The sequence below is a fragment of the Fistularia commersonii genome, chromosome 3 (genome assembly GCF_037954325.1).
Source record: "Fistularia commersonii isolate RoL2024-O1a breed Wild chromosome 3, RoL_Fcom_v1.0, whole genome shotgun sequence".
Classification (NCBI taxonomy): Eukaryota; Metazoa; Chordata; class Actinopteri; order Syngnathiformes; family Fistulariidae; genus Fistularia; species Fistularia commersonii.
In genome coordinates this window covers 16,852,133-16,871,617 of record NC_141286.1, presented here as the reverse complement: position 1 = coordinate 16,871,617, position 19,485 = coordinate 16,852,133, and the positions used below count along the sequence as shown (strand labels likewise).

Here is a 19,485-nt window from a genome sequence, read left to right as displayed (position 1 = left end):
AAAAAAAAAAAACTTACTTATGCAGCATTTATTATTGTTTCTTCTGAATGCTTTGGGAAAACTCAGAGGCAATGAAAACAATAAATATGGATATTATGCAAAACATTTTCCTAATGAAGCATTTTACACAATGTACAATATTCATTTTTTTTCTAACACCATTTCCTTGAAGAACCTATAAATATTTCCAAACAAACAGCTCCATGCAAAAACCCTGAAAATAGGATGTGGAGTAATGGTGGAAAAAAAAAACAAAACAAAAAAAAAACACTAAATGCACTTTTTGTGTGTCATTAAAAACTGCTGAATAATCACAGGGAGAACTCAACTCTGTGCTGTTTCAAAGTACATAAAATGAATGTAAAAACTGTCCCGTCTGCTGAGGAGGTGCAGCGACGGCTGAGCGTCTCTGGGTGTGTGTGAGGCATCAGTAGTCTGTGTCGGAGCCCTCGGTGTTGTCCACGTTACGGGAGAGCATGTAGTTGTCCATGTCGATGGAGCGGCAGTTGTTTATGGCATAGCGCAGCCGCTCGGCCATGACGGCCTGGCTGGAATAGGGAGGCAGACGCAGCTGGAAGAAACAGGTCTGGGAGGTGGGCAGGCTGTCGTACGGCTGTGCAGACACACACAGGAAAGAGACAGAAGTGATGCCACAGTACAGGGATGAAACGCAGCATGATGTATTTTTGCTGATTATTTGTGGCTCTGGCTCCAATTTCATTCTGTTAAAATCACACAGCAGTTTGTGGTAAAACAATAATTCTGGAACCATCAGTCTGGAATGATGATAAAAACTGAAATAAAACGCAGTTTCATCCCACAGTCAAAAAAGTTGTTCATTGGAGACTAAATGCAAAGACATGTGAATGAGAGGGTACATACAGTACTTGTACTACTGAAGTATTAGATGTACTGCTGATTTTTCAGCTTTTCCCACTTGCAAAGCATGTAGAGGTCTGTAATTTGTATCATAGGTACTCCTCAACTGTGAGTGACAATCTAAAACCAAAATCCTGAAAAACATTGTATGATTTTTAACTAATAGTTTTTTCTTGCATGACACAAGTATTTGATACATCAGAAAAAAACATAACTTAATATTTGGTACAGAAACCTTTGTTGGCAATTACAGAGATCAGAAATTCCCTGACCAGGTTTGTACACACTGCAGCAGGGATTTTGGCCCACCCCTCCATACAGATCTTCTCCAGATCCTTCAGGTTTCAGGGCAGCTCCAACCAATGATTTTTTTATTGGTTTCAGGTCTGGAGACTGACTAGGCCACTCCAGGATCTTGAGATACTGTAGTTGTCCTGGCTATGTGTTTTGGGTTGTTGTCATGCTGGAAGACCCAGCCACGATAAATCTTCAAGGAGCTCTTACTGACGGAAGGAGGCTGTTGGCCAAAATCTTGCGGACACATGGCTCCATCAATCCTCCCCTCAATATAGCACAGTCGCCCTGTCTCCTTTGCAGAAAAGCATCCGCAAAGAAGGATATTTCCACCTCCATGCTTCACGGTAGGGATGGTGTTCTTGGGGTTGTACTTATCTTTCTTCTTCCTCCAAACACAGCAAGTGGAGTTTGGACCAAAAAAAACTCAATTTTTTCTAAACTTCAGATGGGCCTGGACATGTGCTGGCTTGTGCAGGTGGACCTTACATGTGTTTTCTTTGAGATTGTGGTCCCAGCTCTCTTCAGGTCATTGACCAGGTCCAGCTGTGTAGTTCTGGGCTGATCCCTCACCGTCCTCAGGGCGAGGTGAGATCTTGCATGGAGCTCCAGACCCAGCGAGATTGACCGTCATCTTGAACTTCTTCCATTTTCTAATAATTGTGCCTATTGCTGCTTGCCTGTTGTCCTGTAGTCCATCCTAGTCTTGTGCAGGTCTACAATTTTATCCCTGATTTCCTTACACAGCTCTCTGGTCTTGACCATTGTGGAGAGGTCGGAGTTTGTTTGATTGAGTTCAAACTACTGTAGTTGCTACAGGTATAGATCTGTCAGAGCCCCAGTTCTTACTGGTTGGTAGGTGATCAAATACTTTTGTCACGCATTACTATGCAAATTAATTACTTAAAAATCATACAATGTGTTTTTCTGGATTTTTGTCTTAGATCCCGCCATTCGCAGTTGAAGAGTACCGATGATAAAAATGACAGACCTCTACATGCTTTGCAAGTGGGAAAAGCTGAAAAATCAGCAGTGTATCAAATACTTGTTCTACCCACTGTATATAAATAAAGACTGAAAAATTGAGCATCATAGTTATTTTACATGACTAAGCCCGCCTGCCAGGTTGCTCCAATCTGCTGGTTCACTCACCCGGTCCACCTTCATGATCTGGAACCTCTGGGAGATGTCGGCCGTGTTGGCGGGCAGCCTGGAGCGTCCGGACACGAAGCGCATGAAGAGGACCCTCTCCTCATTGGAGAACTCCTCCAGCGTCTGCCAGAACCACTGCACCAAGGCGTGCTGCTCGTCCACCTCTCGGTAGCGCACCACCTTCTTCAGCACGTCACAGCAGATCTCTGGCATCCCACACACCATCTGCTCCAGCTGCTTGGCCGTCAGCAGGGACAGCAGCGGCACCGGCACGATCCAGGACATGCCCTCGCGCACTGCCGCCACCTTAAGACAGAAAACCATTTACCTCAAATTCTAACTTTTCTTTTTTAATGGATTTGATTTCTCTTGGCTAGAAGATATTTTTACATCTACTCAAGCACGACAGCAGGCACAGTGATCATGGGATGGAAGTTAGGGACTTCAAGTAAAGAGCAAGTCATTTTACAACTCTCATTAACCACCATCACATTATCTAGAACGAATGACAAACTATTCAAAGTGGAAACAGGATGCAGACACGTATGAGTGATCATCATAACACTGTTTAACTTTCCCTCTGGTCAGGTTGTATTTCTTCCTTTTTTATAATCAATGGAGGATTGCCATATTTTCTGGTGTAAGGTTTAAAAAAAGAAAGAAAGAAACATACAGTATGCCAATAGAATACAATGGAAGCGATCCGTCACTGCCGCTTAAAATGGAGAACCGCCATTTTAAGCGTGGGAAACACCAGACATTGTATTGTTTCAATGTTGTACTGTCAACTAATCAAACTCAGGCATCTTCTAAACAAACATTCACACAACAACATTTTTTAAATCGTTGATTTGAACATCAACCCGGTTTTCATTGTCATCTGTTGCGTCTCAGTGTTCTGGTTTTAATAGATACTCGATGGTATCACCTGTTGACTGACAACATTGAAATATTAATCTAATTTCTAATTCTGAAAAGCTGGAAATACAAATAAAAACAAAAAGTGGTATACTTTTGCGTTATGAATAGTTCGGTAATACTGTACATTTAGAAAGAATATCAAAACAGTTATCGTTACGAGAGTTATTTTCCAAACCATCACTGAATACCATTGGTGATGGCAGCTTCTTTCTCCTCTCAGACTCAAGTATAAATGTGACAATTCATTTATTTCTTCAGACTTACAAATGTGGAGGAAATCCATGAACAGATTTATGTTTACCAACTTTATTTAACTTTACCAGTTTTATTCCAGTGTTCCAAAAGTGTCCAGCAAATGACCAGACTTTTGGGAGAGTTTTTCTTTGTTTTCCTTGTACTTAATAATGTAATTAATGTACAATAATTTAACGCAGTCCCAACATGGAAAAAGTTTCTTGCTGCAGAGACTGTGAAGCCCCCGGGAAGGTGGTTTGTGATCTGTGAGCTGCATAAATAACTTTGAGTTGGCTCATAATTTAATTCACCTAAAATCTTACACTGCATATTATTCAGAATGAATGACAGATACAGAAACCGGTTGAAATAATATGGTGAAGCTAATTTTGAATTGTGGCATCTCCTGAGGTGTGGACCCAACATGAGGAGAAATCTGGCATTATTATTTTTTTAAATAAATCTCTGCATAAATCTAAATACAGAAGAAACATCAATGATCTGACAGCTTACATTGATGAGGGTGATAAGGACTTTTTAAAAACATTTCCTGCCAGCTGGCAAAGTTGTAGGGGTAACTTTTGGCTGATTTTTTTTTTTCCAATTTGACAAATACCAAATTTTCAAGGTAATTGCTATTGTGACGGTGAAGAGTCTGCGCAGACACAATCAAGACTCACCTGACGATCGATTTCATGCAGCCTATACTCAATAGCTCTTTCCACATATTCCTTTCTGTTGGAGAAGGTAAGGGGGATACTATTTCCTCCTGGGATTATAGGGACCATCTTCCCATCTGCACTCTGCCCAACAAAGGAATCCAGAGGAATCATCTGTGGGGGAAAAAAAAAAAGAGGAAGTCAATCAATAATGTCTTGGGAAAAGACTCATTAGTATTAATCTGACCAGCATCATCAATTTTTTTTTCTTTTAATAGTGAACACGTTTTCATTGACGAGTCTTCCTGCAGTCAGCCAAACAAGAGTTGGGTTGCATTTTTCGCAAGTCTGAATCCCATAAATGTCGAAGAATGATAATGGGTATTTGATAACAGCTTTCGTTTTAGTAGTTAACATTCTTGCTCAGTTGCAGCAGGAAAAGGTATCTATGTATTTTACTAACAGGCAGACAAGCGATCAGAAATCATCAAGGCGAGAAATGTGACAGTTCAGCTGGCAGAACAGAGACTGAAGCCAACAGAACAGCTGAAAAGCGGACACGTGGAAATTCTCCTCTCAAACCAAAAGCAGCAGAAGCGGCCCCCGCAACCCACCCACCTCCACAAGGGTGGGACCAAAGCCAGCTTGCCACCAGGCAGGATGTGCTGCCTCAACAGTGGCCCTGGCATTCCCGGGGATTTACAGTGCAGGGGTTGTGTGAGGTTGTTTGGTCAGGAGAGGGGCTCCGGGCCAGCAGAGCTGCGGGTTTGGGTGGGGTGTGTGCACTCTGTCGCAATGGTTTTATCAGTAATGCCCGGAGCCTCGGACGTGGTGAGGTTTGAATAGAGACAGGGCGGGAACAGATTGTTCCAGAGTGGAGAGGCAGCTGAGCTTAGCAGAGACCACCCTCCCCCCACAGGGCTCCCTTCCAGCTCTAACAAAACCTACAATGACTCCAAACTGATACTTTAAAGTTACCATGTATGGAAAACTGTGTTAAGACCACTGCGGCTCTAGAGGGAGCTGTGTGAAATCTAACAAACATGTCGGCGACTCTGCATCAGTCTGCTGTGAAAATTGCAGACCTTTTAAAGGTTCACATATCTGATGCAGGCTACAGTCTTCTGGAAGAACGATGAGTGTCCTCCAATTTTGTTTTGTTTTTTGGTTATTGAAAATGACTGAGAAGTATATGTTGATATCTATGGTTGAGCCCATTGGAGTCCTCCAATGGGGTTTAGGTGAGGTCAATAAAGTCCAAGTAGACAGACCTAAGATTCACAGTCCTACCTGGCTCAAGACCAAATAGAGCCTAAAACTTTTTTCCCCCGCAAGAAGTTCACCTTTCTCTTGATTCAGACAGTCTGAATACAGTACATCATGAACACTATCAGCTGCTTCATGTTTGTTTATCCTTTAATGAAAGGATTGCGGACTCGCCATTGAGTAGATCCACATGGAATGAGTTTAACTTATTGCCTGACATCACGTTTGATACATAACTGTTTTAATAGCAAAGCCAGCCCTGAAATTTCTCCACAGTTCAGATTACATTCTGACCCAACAGATAACAGTAAAGAACTTTGCTGCAGTGGGATCAAGAGGTTGGAAGACACTGGGTTACCAGTGGATGCAACTGCAAGTGAGTCAATTACAATTGAGAAATACATTTACACAGAATGAAATATTTGCTGTGCAAAGAACATATTTCAACAATTGGGAAAATACATGGCTATGTCTATATTTTGGGCAAAACCAGGCATGTGGTGATCACTGTTCCCTCTAAGCAGCGTGCGTTTTCCGCGCACAGAATAAAATAAATAAAATAAAATCCAAGCTGAACTGTAAATAAAATAAATGTGTTTAATTTATTTACAGTTCAGCTTTGTTGTGCGCGGAGAACGCTAGAGCAGTGCGCGATTGCACAAACACGTGGCTTAGAGGGAACAGTGGTGGTGATATACTCTCAGCCTGACTGGGTTTTCAGAAATCTAGTTGTACAATCAGCAGTCTGGATGTTGTGACATGTGTTAGGATAGATAAAGTGGCTTTAAGAGCTACTTTGTGATGGGATATATTCAAAGACTGAACAAACTAGCAACAGTGATTCTTGACTCCTAAAATTACCATAATGCCTGGGCTCATGGGGCTGAGCCTTCTTTTCCTTTCGGCTTTTACCTTCAGTGGTCACCACAGCGAATCAACCTCTACCATCTGACCCTATTTTCTGTAACTTCCTGTCTCACACCAACTAACTTCTTATCCTCTCAATACGTTCATAAGCTGAAATCAATCTCATTCTTCCAGTGACTGAGATGCTGACTGTAAGTGCCCGAGTGCAGGCTTAATCAGATAACATGAACTCACTGTCAATCAATTATACAGGCTGGCGTGTGTACTTGTGTGTGACATCCGACGATGGGGTGTGTTATAATCTTAGCAATGTTCATACAATTCTGGTGACCTAGCATTTCACTTGTTATAGGAGAGGCTATCGAAACAATCATCACCTGTGTGCCTTCAGTTACGAAGGTGTGGCTTGAAACTACTTTTGATAATTACATTCCAAGCTAAGGTCACAGCCTTTAACAAGACAAACAATCCACACTTGAGTTTAATGAGTGTACTTAGTTTCATGAAAAGCCAGTTTTCTTTGACCAGATAAGTAACAAACTCAAATCACAAACTTCTTGCACTAACCAATAAACAGATAAAACTATTTCTAACAAACTCACATGGCATTAATTTAAGAACAAACAGTCCACTTCACTGAATGGCCACAGCACGGGTGGTTGAGGTAATAGAGGCAGACAGTGTTAATTCAACAATCACAACAGTATTACTGGGAAAGAGCTGTTGTGGTTTTACATGGTAACAAGATGGTGCCGGTGTGGTGAAACTTGGGCAACTGAGAGTCACATCTGGCCTCAAAATGGAAGAGAGACATAAAATCCAGACTTACAATTTACTGCAACCAGCAATTAGACAAATGTGCTAGAACAAGCTTCAAAACCACTTCAGAAAGACAGTACCATAAATCATTGGAGTATCTGGTTTTCCATCAAGACAAACAACAAAAACAGCTTGAAGGTAAAATACATGGCTGCTGTGCACAGTTGAACATAGACGGACAAATGAAACCGCCCTAATATTTGAATCCTGGATCAACATTATTTATGGAATTATGCCAACAATACAATGTTTTATTATTAATTCTTTGCACATGTATTCTCTATCCCTCCTTTTTTTTTAAAAAAGGGAATTTCCCCTTTTCCCCAAGAACAAATATAAACGTCTAAAAATTTAAGATTCAGAACAATCGATTGACTGACATTTCAAATGAAAAAAAAAAAAGGCGGTTGCTATTATTTTACCTCAGCCTACCTGATATCTCCTCTGAGCTATGATAATACCACCCCCAAAGAAGCAAAACAAACAAATAACAAGTTAGCAGTCCAGCTTCTATAAGCTTCTTTACATTTAGTGATATTCCCCACCTCATGGAAATTATCCTCAGTGATGCCGCTGTCTTCAATGTGAAGAATGCTTTTGAGCGTCTGCACATAAAGGAGGTCCACCTCCTCAAGATCCTCCAGCACCAGGGGGATGCAGCACAGCTGTTTCCACACCAGGGGTGCCAGGTGGAGGTCCAGAGGCTTCTTAGTGCGAATGGCCACACCCATTAGGATGCCGAGAAATTTGAACTGGAGCATATGCTCATCCAGACATGCAGATGGGCTGAGAAGAAACCTGGAGAGTAAACGGAGAAATGTTGAGTGTCATTCATTGCTTTTGATTTTAACTCGTGTCAGACCACATCCTTCATGGAATTCCTTACCTATCTCTGTTGTAGCCAACTTCTGCAGTGGCATTGGGGGAAGGGATGAGAAGGTCCACCACTCCTGTCTCCAGTTCCTATCAACACGTTTACAAATGTTAAATCCTCGAAGCCAATGACAAACTACCTAACCGGATTTGCCGGATCATACCTGACACATCTCTGTGATGGTATCATCGAAGACTCCACCTGCATCATCAGCCCCTTCACCGACCAGTTTGACCTTCCAGGCTCTTGAGGGTAATCGAAGGTCGGTGGCATTGAGTTTCACAACCTGGCGTGCGATCTGCACAAAGATCGGTTTACACTTTCGCCCCCTGCAGACAGTTGAAAGAAGAAAGGAAGAAAGGAAAATGTTTTAAATGAAAGACAATGAATCAGCCTATCCCCAACAGGCAGGTCAGTCAAACATCAAACAAGCTTGAAGCGAGAGTTCATTAAATACACACACGCACACACAATGCTTCTAACTTGCAGCAGTAACACTGTTCTTCATTCTGTTTGAAATTGCAGATAAAAACAAGGGGCAGCGAAATACACCAAATGCTAGTGGAACAAATTTTAATGCCAACAAGCTGCAAATTGCATTCTGTTTGAAATTGGAGATAAAAATACAGGGCAGTGAAATACACCAAATACTAGTTGAACAAATTCTAATGCCAACAAGCTGCAAATTGTTCAAATAAATGATTAAAACAGGGTTCCTCTATATCTCTCTTGAAACAATTGAACCTCCATTGTTTGTAGTGAAAATGTTATGCAGGTCAAAAGCCACAAAAAAAAAAAATGCACATTATTACTATTATAACTATTAAAAGAATATTAACCTGGACTTTTACGGGACATGACCTTAACATATGACAAAGGGATTTCAGCTAAACAAGAAGATGCTCCTATTAGGCAGCAACACGGTTCAAAAAGCTCCTTTTGAATAGATGATTAGAAAAGGAGGCCCTTTCAGATGAAAAATTTGATTTTACAACTCATAAAGGAAGTAAAGGAATGCTTGCTTAACTTTGCAAGACTTGTAAGTTTTTCAGATTTTTCATTGACAAGGTTAGGTTTCCTAGATGTGTGCCCCTTAACATAATGCATAGTACTGCATGTTTACTCAGGCTGAGTTGGAAATTGAGAATGGGTGGGAAATTACATTTTCTCATGTGTGCATGCACACACAAGCATAAACATGCATGCAAAGATGAAGCACTGACCGTGTGGAGATCCGTTTGACAGTGATCTGGGGGCCATAGTTCTTGCCCTGTACCATGGTCTTGCCAATGGAACGCACCATGGGGAGAGTATACACTCTAGGGGCCAACAGGGGTCTTAACTGGCCCTGGACAATCCCCCAGGTACCAGCATTGTAGTGTGAGGTTGAGCTCTGTAAAGTAGGCATCATTGGTTTTGATCACTACATATCACTGTATAACACAGTCCCTATGCAATGAAGGCAATTCAGGTTCTGATTTACGCTGAAAAACTTCCACAAACCATTTAAGTCAGAACATTTAATTTGTTGTGCAACAGGTATCTACAACAAGTACAAATATTTTGTGTAAAGAGAACAAAGTCTTTAAGTGTTGCCATCCTGGGTCTGTGAGTACCTGGTTGTTAGGACTGAGGTTGAGGAGTCTCCATGAGGAGTACATGAGGTCAGAGAAGTGGTAGAGCAGGCGTAGGCGAGCCCTCACTGCTTCAATGCTCATCTCCTTCAGCCCACTGTACTGAGGGGGCACAGCCACAGGGAGGCCCAGCTGCAGAGGAACCGAGGAGCCTGAGGAGGCGAGAGCCATAATCAGTGTTACCATGACAGTGAAGGCAGTAAGAGGACAGAGCAAAAAGTTTAAAAAGTGAAAGGTAAGAGACAGAGGAAGGAATTACCAACAGTAGCAGAACATTTGTAAGAAAAATATTCAGCTTGGGTTTCTGTTCAACATCAGTACAGAATAAAGCGTAAAATGCTTTGGCTAGGTTTGAGATCACTTTTAGCATCATATTGTAGATGTAAGAATTAAAAGGACAAGAAAAAGCAAGTAAATGATAGCAGAAGTGGGTGTGTGTCTTGGAACTTTCCCTCATATCTGTTCTATTCTTTTTGCAGTTTTTAAAGATGAGATACTGAATTAGAGGAAAAATCAGTTTTTATAATTGTACATGGTGTGCATGGTGTGTTCCTTGATGTGTCTGACCTGGTGCTCGAGGTGGCACAGAGGGCGCCGTCCACGCAGAGCTGTGGCAGCGTCCTGCAGAGATCTGGTGAATGTTCTTGCCCTGCAGTGCTGTCACCAGAGTGGGTTCTCTTACATGATTGGTGTGTCCCAAACCCAGCTGGACAGAAAATTCACATGTTAAACTATGTTCTGTAAAGGTATGAATCACTAGAAATCAATAATTACCATTTATAACCATTATATCTATTATTCATTAAAACACAGGGCAAGTTGTTGCTGTCCCTTGTGCCAGAATCCTAGGTAAACACGTGTCTAGAGGCCTAATCCAGGCTATAGTGAAGCCATCGATGACTAACAACCAGCCAGCTATTGCAGGCTACCACCTCACCAACTTAGCAAACAATAGTAGGAAGCATATCATTGGGGTTTTCAAGTAAACACCTTCCATCATCGATGTTTCATCGAAAAGGCTTGACAGTGAAATCCAGCATCCTGGAAGCACCCCCCTCCATGCTTCATAGCTAAACAAAAAGCTAACAATCTTTCTTTCACAACCTCCCCTGTAACCATGCTTCCTCCTTAGCCATAACCATTCACTTGCTTGTTCTACTGCCCGAGACATGTTACTGACTGCAAGTTGCAGGCGCTGTCCATGAATGCAACGACAGACTTTGGCACAAATGCACGACAGCCCACCTCTACAGGCCGCTCCCAAGATGTCCAACCTCACTGATCTGCCTCTGCTACCATCTCAGCATACCTATCTTTTTTGCGCGCACTAGCCTCGTCAACCCAATCCTCCCGGGGGGATCTTAGTTAGATAAAATATACTATCCTCTCCACCCCAGACCACAGCAACAGGCCCACCCGGGAGCCTTTCTCCACCTACCACCCATTTCGAAGCCCTAATAATTACCTCCATTGTCATAATAAAAGCTAATGAAGAAATTATGCACCCCTTCATAATGCCTATCTCCAGCTGCTGCCATGCTGTAGTCCACTCTACCCTAAAAAGGCAGAGCTGAATCTCAGCAAAGTACGCGTTTACTAAATTCTTTATACTGCCTGGCACTCTAACAGAATCAAAAGCCTTCCATAACAGCCTATGTGGCACTGACCTGAAAGCTTTAGCCAGGTCTAAAAACACTACAAATCCCTGGACTGGATTTGGTGCCAAATCATGGTGGTGTGCTAAAAAGCACCAAGAGAAGCTGGGAATTCAAGCCTGTTGCAATGAAGTATCAATTAATCTTTTCTTTCCTAGCTAACTAGACAGTCTCTGTGCTACCACTTAAGAAAATCTTTCCTTCAACATTGAGCAACCTGATTGGTCTGAACTGACTTATTTCTACTGAATCCCCCTCCTTTGGAACGAAGATTCCCCGTGCTCCAACCTGTTTCTTCCAAACTACCTACATCAGTTTCCACAGACACCTCAACACAACAACCCGTGCACTCTTATAAAGCCGGTAGGGCACCACATTAGGTCCCGGGGCTGAAGAGGCCCTTGCTCGCTTCACTGCTTCCTGAAACTCCTTTCACCTTGGTGGACTATGATCACACAAACTATCTACCTCCCCAATAGGTGGAATATCAGAGGGGAGTACCATAGTTATAGTCTAAATAATCATATTTAGAAACGACTAATCTGAATTTCTGATCAATATTCAACCAAATAATATTGACGACAAACTGAAACTGAAGCTGCCACCCTTTATACCAGCCAGAATGGTTGTGCCAGTGAGTTCACTGTCTGATCATCCAAAATTCCAATTCCTTGCATCACTATGTGAATCCTTATTAAAACTTATTTTCCTGTACCGCTAGTATATCTGAATTATTGCAAACAGAAAGAAGTTGCTGTTACAACACTGCATCCTGCTACACCCTCTTTTCTCTATGAAAGGAAATTCTCGGAGATCTATGAAAGAGATATTTTGGAAGGAAAAAATAAAATCAGAGGAATAAATTGATATAATCATGTCACAGGCAAAGGAAGACAAGGTAGACACATTAGGAGTTTCCTCAGGAATGAACAACTGCCAGAGAATGAGACTTCGACTGGAATGGCTGGCGGTGAACATTTTTTCCCAGAGATATGGGCAATGGCTAAATTAAGAAATTAATTGTTCCACGTAAAAACTGGAGCCTGATCAGAAATGTTCAACGGTTGCCGTACATGGTTCTGAACCTTTACATTCAAAATACAAACTGGTACATTGACAGTTCTTTCAATGTAATAACATATACAGCTTTTTGAGTGTTCGAGGAAAGCTTCACAAAGGAGGGTCTGCAGAGGCCAAAGTAAGGAGGAGGTCCACTGCTCTGTTTCTGCTTGGGAAATAACACTTTGCTGATACTTAATTTTAATGTTTTGAATAAAAAAAATATAAATGAAATAAACTGGGTGTTTTGTCACTACTTTTCACAGTGTACTAATTCAAGCTGAGATTCTAAGGTGTTTTGAGAATATGGCCTCCCTTTGAGGTTAAGTTACTGCAATTAGCCCTGTTCAGACTGTTTGTATGTGAGAGCCATGTACCTGCCCCTCTGAATTGCTGCCCCAGGTGTAAACATCCCCTGTGGAGGATAGCACCAGTGTGTGTTCAGCTCCAACAGCCACATCCTGGATGTGGATCCCAATAAGAGCTGGTATCTGCTGGGGCCGGTTGTGGTTCCTGGCTCTGCCTTCCGGCAAGCCAATAAGTCGGTCTGCAACAGGAGTGGAAGATATAATTGCATATATTTTAATAATACAATTTTTCTCCCATCCAAGCTCAAAACATAGATAACACAGACAGACAGACAGACAAACAGACAGACAGACAGAGTACCTTGGCCAAATGTAAACACTTTTCCATCTTTGGTTAAAGCCACAGAAAACTGTGTTCCACAAGCCACTTTTTTGATGCCGATTCCACACAGCATGTCCACTTTCTAAAAAGTCAAATGTTCAAATTTATTTTTGGTAAAAAATGTACCTAAAAACACATTAGTAATGTGTAACATACAACTGAGATTGTCTGGTAAACCTCAAAATGTGCGTACCTGAGGTGAAGACTTGGCTGTGGAATTGCCAAGTCCCAGTTTTCCATAATCTCCATCACCAAAAGCCCACACCATCATTCCATCACTAGATACAACCAATGTGTGGTTCAAACCACAAGCAACCTGAGGAAGAAGCAACAAACAAAGCACTTGTCAATCAATTGTTGGCAAATTGTCTGTGGAGGTTTTCCGTCATCCAGGTCATGGTGAATTCTTGCCGAAATCTCCTTGTTGTGGCAACTGGACTTGAATTTCTTCACTTAAAAACATTTTACCCCTAATCTGAGAGGCTTCTTCAGAACTGAAGAAGATTTCCACAAGAATTTGTTAGCAAAGTACCTCGTTTACCGTCTACTTTCTTCAGTTAGCAGATTTCTCGACTGGCTACAAAATGAATGAGATTTGAGAAGTCTGATTTTCAAAAGGCATATGTGAGGGCATATACAAGTGAAAGCACTTAACTATCACTTTAGGAGGCAGTCTAATATTTGCGGAGTGGAAAAAAACTTGTTTTACAAATTTCCTTCGAAAACATATTACAACCAAAGTCAATCGACAACACATTTCTTCCATTGTCAGTCCACTCTACCTGTCCAACCTGGTAGCCCTCCAGTGCTGTGACCTTCTCTGGCAGCTTCTTGTTGGAAGTGTTTCCCAAACCAAGTCTACCATAATCACCGTTACCAAATGTGAAAAGCTTTCCATCAGCTGTGACCACAGCTGAATGTTTGAACCCACAGGACATCTGGAAAGGAAGTAGGAAAAAATATTTGCAGCTTTGTATGCTTGTATTTGAGGGCCTAGCAGCAAATTCTTTGTTTCCTACAGCAAGTGAATAAAGTCTATTTTTATTGTGTCTGTACTCCTCATTCCTGAGCAGACTGACCTGCACGACCTCCTCTCCTTGCAGAGCCTCAATCTGTCGGGGTCGGCGCTGTCGGTCACTGTTCCCATGGCCTAGCTTTCCATAGTCGCCGTCACCCCAGCTGAAGACCTCACCGCTCTCTGTCAGTGCCATGGAGTGGCCATCACTGCCACATGACGTCACTAACTGAGTTACAACAAAACCTGATAAACAAAAAAATAATGACAATTAGGTTACAGCAAACCATCACAGAAACGAATCAAAGAATCAAATCAATGTCCAACCCTCCCTTTTACAAAAATAGACTTCTTCTTCTTCTTCTTCTTTCGGCTCTTCCCTTCAGGGGTCGCCACAGCAAATCAACTATCTCCATGAAACCCTATTCTTTGTATCCTCCTCTCTCACACCAACTACCTTCATATCCTCTCTCACTACATCCATAAATCTTTTCTTTGGTCTTCCTCAAGACCGCTTACCTGGCAGCTCCAATTCCAGCATCCATCTACCAATATATTCTCTATCCCTCCTCTGTACATGACCGAACCATCTGTCTGGCTTCTCTGACCTTCTCTCCAAAACATCTAGCATGTGCTGTTTCTCTGATAGACTCATTCCTGATCCTATCCATCCCAAAGAGAACCTCAACATCCTCATCTCTGCAACCTCTAGTTCTGCCTCCTGTCTTTTCATCATTGTAACTGTTTCTAGGCCATATCGCATCGCTGGTCTCACCACTGTCTTGTACACCTTTCCTTTCATTCTGGGCGATAGTCTTCTATCACATAGTACCCCCGACACTTTTCTCCACCCATTCCAACCTGCTTGGACCCGTCTCTTCACCCCTTTTCCACATCCTCCCTTGCTCTGTACTGTTGACCCCAAGTACCTGAAATTCTCCAGCTTCTTAATCTCCACTCCCTGTAGCCTCACCGTTCCACCCGAGTTCCTCTCATTCACACACATATATTCTGTCTTGCTGCGACTAACTTTCATTCCTCTCCTTTCCAGAGCATACCTCCACCTCTCTAGATTTTCCTCTACCTGTTTTCTGCTCTCACTACACATCACAATATCATCTGCAAACATCATAGTCCATGGAGATTCCTGTCTAACCTTATCTGTCAGCCCGTCCATTACCATTGCGAACAAGAAGGGGCTCAGAGCTGATCTCTGATGGAGTCCCACCTCCTCCTTGAATTTCTCGCTTACCCCTACAGCACACCGTACCACTGTCTCACAGCTAGCATACATGTCCTGCACCAGTTTAACATACTTCTCTGCCACTCCAGACTTCCTCATACAATACCAGAGCTCCTCTCTTGGCACCCTGTCAGATGCTTTTTCTAGGTCTACAAAAACACAATGCAGCTCTCTGACCTTCTCTGTACTTCTCTATTAGCATTCTCAAAGTAAATACTGCATCTGTAGTACTCTTTCCAGGCATGAAGCCATACTGCTGTTCACAAATGCTGACTTCTGCTCTCAGACCAGTTTCCGATACTCTTTCCCATAACTTCATTGTATGGCTCATCAACTTTATCCTTCTATAGTTGCCGCAATTCTGCACATCCCCTTTATTCTTAAAAATGGGCACCATAACACTTTGTCTCCATTCTTCAGGCATCTTCTCACTCTCTAAGATCCTGTTGAATAATCGAGTCAGAAAATCTACCTCTGCCTCTCTTAGACACTTCCACACCTCCACAGTTATGTCATCAGGACCCATTGCTTTTCCATTCTTCATCCTCTTCAATGTCTTCCTCACTTCACTTTTACTAATTTATGCTACTTTGTGGTCTACCATAGTCACCACTTCTACCCTTGCCTCTCTGTCTTCCCCATTCATCAGCTCTTCAAAGTACTCTTTCAATCTTCCCATCACTCTCCTAGCATCTGTCAATACATTTCCCTCTCTATCCTTTATCGACCGGATCTGTTGTACATCCTTTCCATCATTATCTCTGTGTTTCGTCAACCTGTATAGATCGCATCCTTTTACAAATATAGACGCGAGTGTCAAAATATGCTTTGTACAGAAAAAGATAGGATACCACCTTGGAGTGCTGAGATGACTGTAAGGACATGTAGGTCATCAGAGTTGCCTTGACCCAGGCGACCGTAGCTGCCTTCTCCACATGCCAGCACTGTCCCATTAGGCTGGATGACAAAGGTACAGTTCTGACCACATACCACCTAGTGGGCAACATGTGAAAGGACAGGTTAATGTGGATGAAACTGAAGGACAGACGGGCCTCGTTAACTTCTATTCCAATTTCCTAACTGGCCCCTCGTTTCACCCTCAAAAAATACGTATTCTTAATCTTTTAATAGTATTATACAGGTATCAAGGTTATTTATAGGCCTCATTCTTTATTCATCAGGTGGACTTCAAAGACTTTTCAAAGGTCTTTCCATAACAAATACAGAATTTCCATGTCCACAATAATTGTCTATCTCAGTCAGGCCACTGAAAATTAACTGTTGACACTTTTTGGTCCGTGTCTAAATCCCACAGTCTCTCATATGATCCACTTGCTTAGACTGGTGGTTTAAGATTCCATCAAACTGCAAATTTGCCAGCTTGGGAAAATAGCTTGGAAAATATAACCTGCGTCGACAGATGACTTGAGAGTTGTTCAAATAGTATGCTTTTGCAGAACTGAATAACTGAATAAAAAAAACAAGTATAAAATATATTAAACTACTAAATATAATAATATACATATATTGTTGTTGACTTCTTTATCCTCTCTCTACCATTTCCTTCATCAAAATAGCCACTTAGGAAGTATTATTTGTACACCTGTTGTGCCTGAGAAAAGGAAGGCGCAGTGGTTGGCACCAAGATGTTCCTGCCAGCCTCTGCCAATTGACCATGCCGTCCAGCCCCCCAAAGAAACACATCACACTTCCCTCCAAGGTGCCAGTCCTGCAAATCCCCACCAGACACAGACAAACCCATGAATGGAAAATGGACATGCTGAAATGTCTAGTATTTAACACTGTTCGAGACTGAAGAGAATGAATATGAAAAAGCTAATTAAACTGGTCTTCTCATTGATATAAATTACCTCTGGTCTAGATGTCGCCCATGACATGATTTGTTCATCTATTCCAGGCACCCATTTACTGTTGTCCTAACAGAGATAAAAAAAAGCTGATACGGCATATGCATGTGCTTGTTACACCATAAACAGGGCTACAATAACAGGTTCTTTGCTTACCATGAGCAGAGCCATTTCATCTTTGGGCACAGGCTCTAGATCTGGAACAGTGAATGACTCAGGGAAGGTGACTCCCCGAGCAAGGGCCTCAGCTGCCTTGACCGTTGTAGAGAAGCAGTCCAACCAGGCCCACTCACTGGCACTCCACACAGCGGTGCCAGACTCTAAAGGGCAGTGTCGGAGGAGGGGCGGCACAGGCGGGCGGCACAAGAGCTGGTCCAGGTGAAGTCCCACAGCCAGTGAGGCAAGGCACTGCATGTAGGGGCTGTGGACAAGCTGCTCCCCACACACAACATGGGGCTGCAGGGTCATAGGAAAACAACAATGACATCATCCGGATTACTTTTGGAAGCTTTTTAGAGTATGTCAGTTATTTAACCTGTCTGTTACAGCATTTGTCTGGGGTTCTCCTGGTAAATGTTCTTTTTTTCCCTTGCATTTCCTCAAATGCTACACACCAAACTTCAATTAAATAGTCTAGCTGTTCAGCAGTACATTTTGTTTTGGTTTAGTTTAGCTGTTCTTTGTAAAAAAAAATAGTTTTTGCTAAATCTAATATCATGTTGGTTTTTCAGTTTTCCATTTATTTCTACATGGTACGTGTGGGTGGTCATCTGCCATCTTTAAGTAATGAGAGACAGACTCTTCAAAGCCTGATGACAAAAAGGTATTTACAATTTGAATTGCATGATTAACATGAAAACTTTTGATGCAGAACTGTCAGCTCGTAAACACAATGGATTAGGCATTTTACATTTTGCATATCAGCGGTGCAGAACAATTCCCTTTCTTTTTTCCCCCCTTTTATAGTTCCCATGTGGTTCAACAAAAAAAATGGCAATGGTCAGCCACCATGCGTTGCTCTGGGGATGTGGAGTGGTTTGATATAAACTAAAAACACATTTTAGATCCAGTTAATCGGATCACAGTGAAAAAAGAAAGAAAATCAAAACTGGCAGTGCTGTCAGGGCATACAAACAAACACTGGGTGGGAAAAACCGCCTCACTGTTGAACTGCCCACTGTAATAAAATTCATCCAAAGAGTTACAAGGAAAAAATTCCTTTCCATCACAATTAAGTGTTGAGACCAGCGCTCTTTTTCTCAAATCTTTGCCAACCACAACAGTGACGTTAACAAATTTAAGGAAATGCATAGCTACTACATTCTGCTGTGGTCTGCATCATAAAAGGCTCATCGTTTCAATATGATTAAGAATAAAAACAAACATGGAAGGTAACAGAATACCAAATGAATTTGGTGTTGGTATTAATATACCATACCTTTTCGTAAGCGTACTGCTCCTGCAGCATCACAGGAAGTCTCTCCAGAAAGGCTCTCATGCAGGGTGCCATGTTGAGACCAACCACCCCCTGCTTTTTCAGAGCAGTGCGGCAGGTAGCCAGCACATGGTTTGATGACATGAACTCTTTGGAGCAATTCACAACCAGGACATCCTGAGACACCAGCCAGATGAATTAACACCAGGGTAAGAGAGCATACAATACAATGATCTTATATCGGTGGTGCACATAGAATTGTATACTGACAGGTTTTACCTTTGACCTGTTGGAGCAGACAGCTACACCCACATCTGGGATCCAGACAATATTCTGGATCGCCCCAGAACCAGCAACAACTGTTTGGATAACTGATCCATCCTGTTCAGCCAAGAACATAAAAGGTAATGACTCATGAGAACAGAGAGGGTAGCAGTAGTAACCTCAGCAGTGTACTAGTACTTTTTCAAAAAGCTCTCTGGAGGACATCCATGGGACAGCATTAGACTCACATTTATGCTTGGTAGACACAACTGATAATCAAAAAACACAGCACTTAAAATGTAATGAAAAACTTTAGTCTTTTTTGGTGGTCTCTCTGTTATGAAATGACTTGTACACTACGGTCTCTGTTCTACAGGATTCCAATAAAGACTCCTATGCAGAAATAAGTAATGTACTAAAAGGGCTGATGAATCAGGTCACATTATCAAGTCAAATTCATTAAGCATGACTATTTAAATGCTGAAGCTACCTCCTTTCCCTTCAGTGGGAACCTCCTATTCATGAGAATAGTGCTACTGTTTTGTCTTGTTCTTGTCCAACTGAGTCTCGTAGCAAACTCAGACCACCAAGCTGATCCTTTCCAGTGAACGCCTGGTTCTTTGAGGTTTATTATTTACAAAGTATTGTGTTTCAAAT

The 19,485-nt window shown here is 42.0% G+C and overlaps 1 protein-coding gene across 10 annotated transcripts in view; it reads right to left on the bottom strand.

Annotated features, from left to right (window-relative positions):
* Nucleotides 1-13: 13 nt before the first annotated feature.
* The window catches only part of herc1 (HECT and RLD domain containing E3 ubiquitin protein ligase family member 1), a 67,917-nt gene continuing 48,445 nt past the window's right edge, over nt 14-19,485 (bottom strand). For all 10 annotated transcript variants that reach the window (XM_086143861.1, XM_086143864.1, XM_086143863.1 and 7 more), the window contains exons 60-79: nt 18,844-18,945; nt 18,568-18,741; nt 17,286-17,585; nt 17,133-17,198; nt 16,865-16,990; nt 16,116-16,254; nt 14,083-14,264; nt 13,786-13,941; nt 13,197-13,319; nt 12,983-13,085; nt 12,691-12,860; nt 10,167-10,305; nt 9,582-9,751; nt 9,189-9,358; nt 8,129-8,294; nt 7,978-8,054; nt 7,637-7,889; nt 4,161-4,313; nt 2,326-2,631; nt 14-613 (exon numbers count right to left, since the gene is read on the bottom strand). In XM_086143861.1, coding sequence (XP_085999987.1) covers nt 428-613; nt 2,326-2,631; nt 4,161-4,313; nt 7,637-7,889; nt 7,978-8,054; nt 8,129-8,294; nt 9,189-9,358; nt 9,582-9,751; nt 10,167-10,305; nt 12,691-12,860; nt 12,983-13,085; nt 13,197-13,319; nt 13,786-13,941; nt 14,083-14,264; nt 16,116-16,254; nt 16,865-16,990; nt 17,133-17,198; nt 17,286-17,585; nt 18,568-18,741; nt 18,844-18,945 — 3,261 coding nt within the window. In that variant the 3' untranslated portion in view covers nt 14-427. The remainder of the gene's footprint in view (nt 614-2,325; nt 2,632-4,160; nt 4,314-7,636; nt 7,890-7,977; nt 8,055-8,128; nt 8,295-9,188; nt 9,359-9,581; nt 9,752-10,166; nt 10,306-12,690; nt 12,861-12,982; nt 13,086-13,196; nt 13,320-13,785; nt 13,942-14,082; nt 14,265-16,115; nt 16,255-16,864; nt 16,991-17,132; nt 17,199-17,285; nt 17,586-18,567; nt 18,742-18,843; nt 18,946-19,485) is intronic.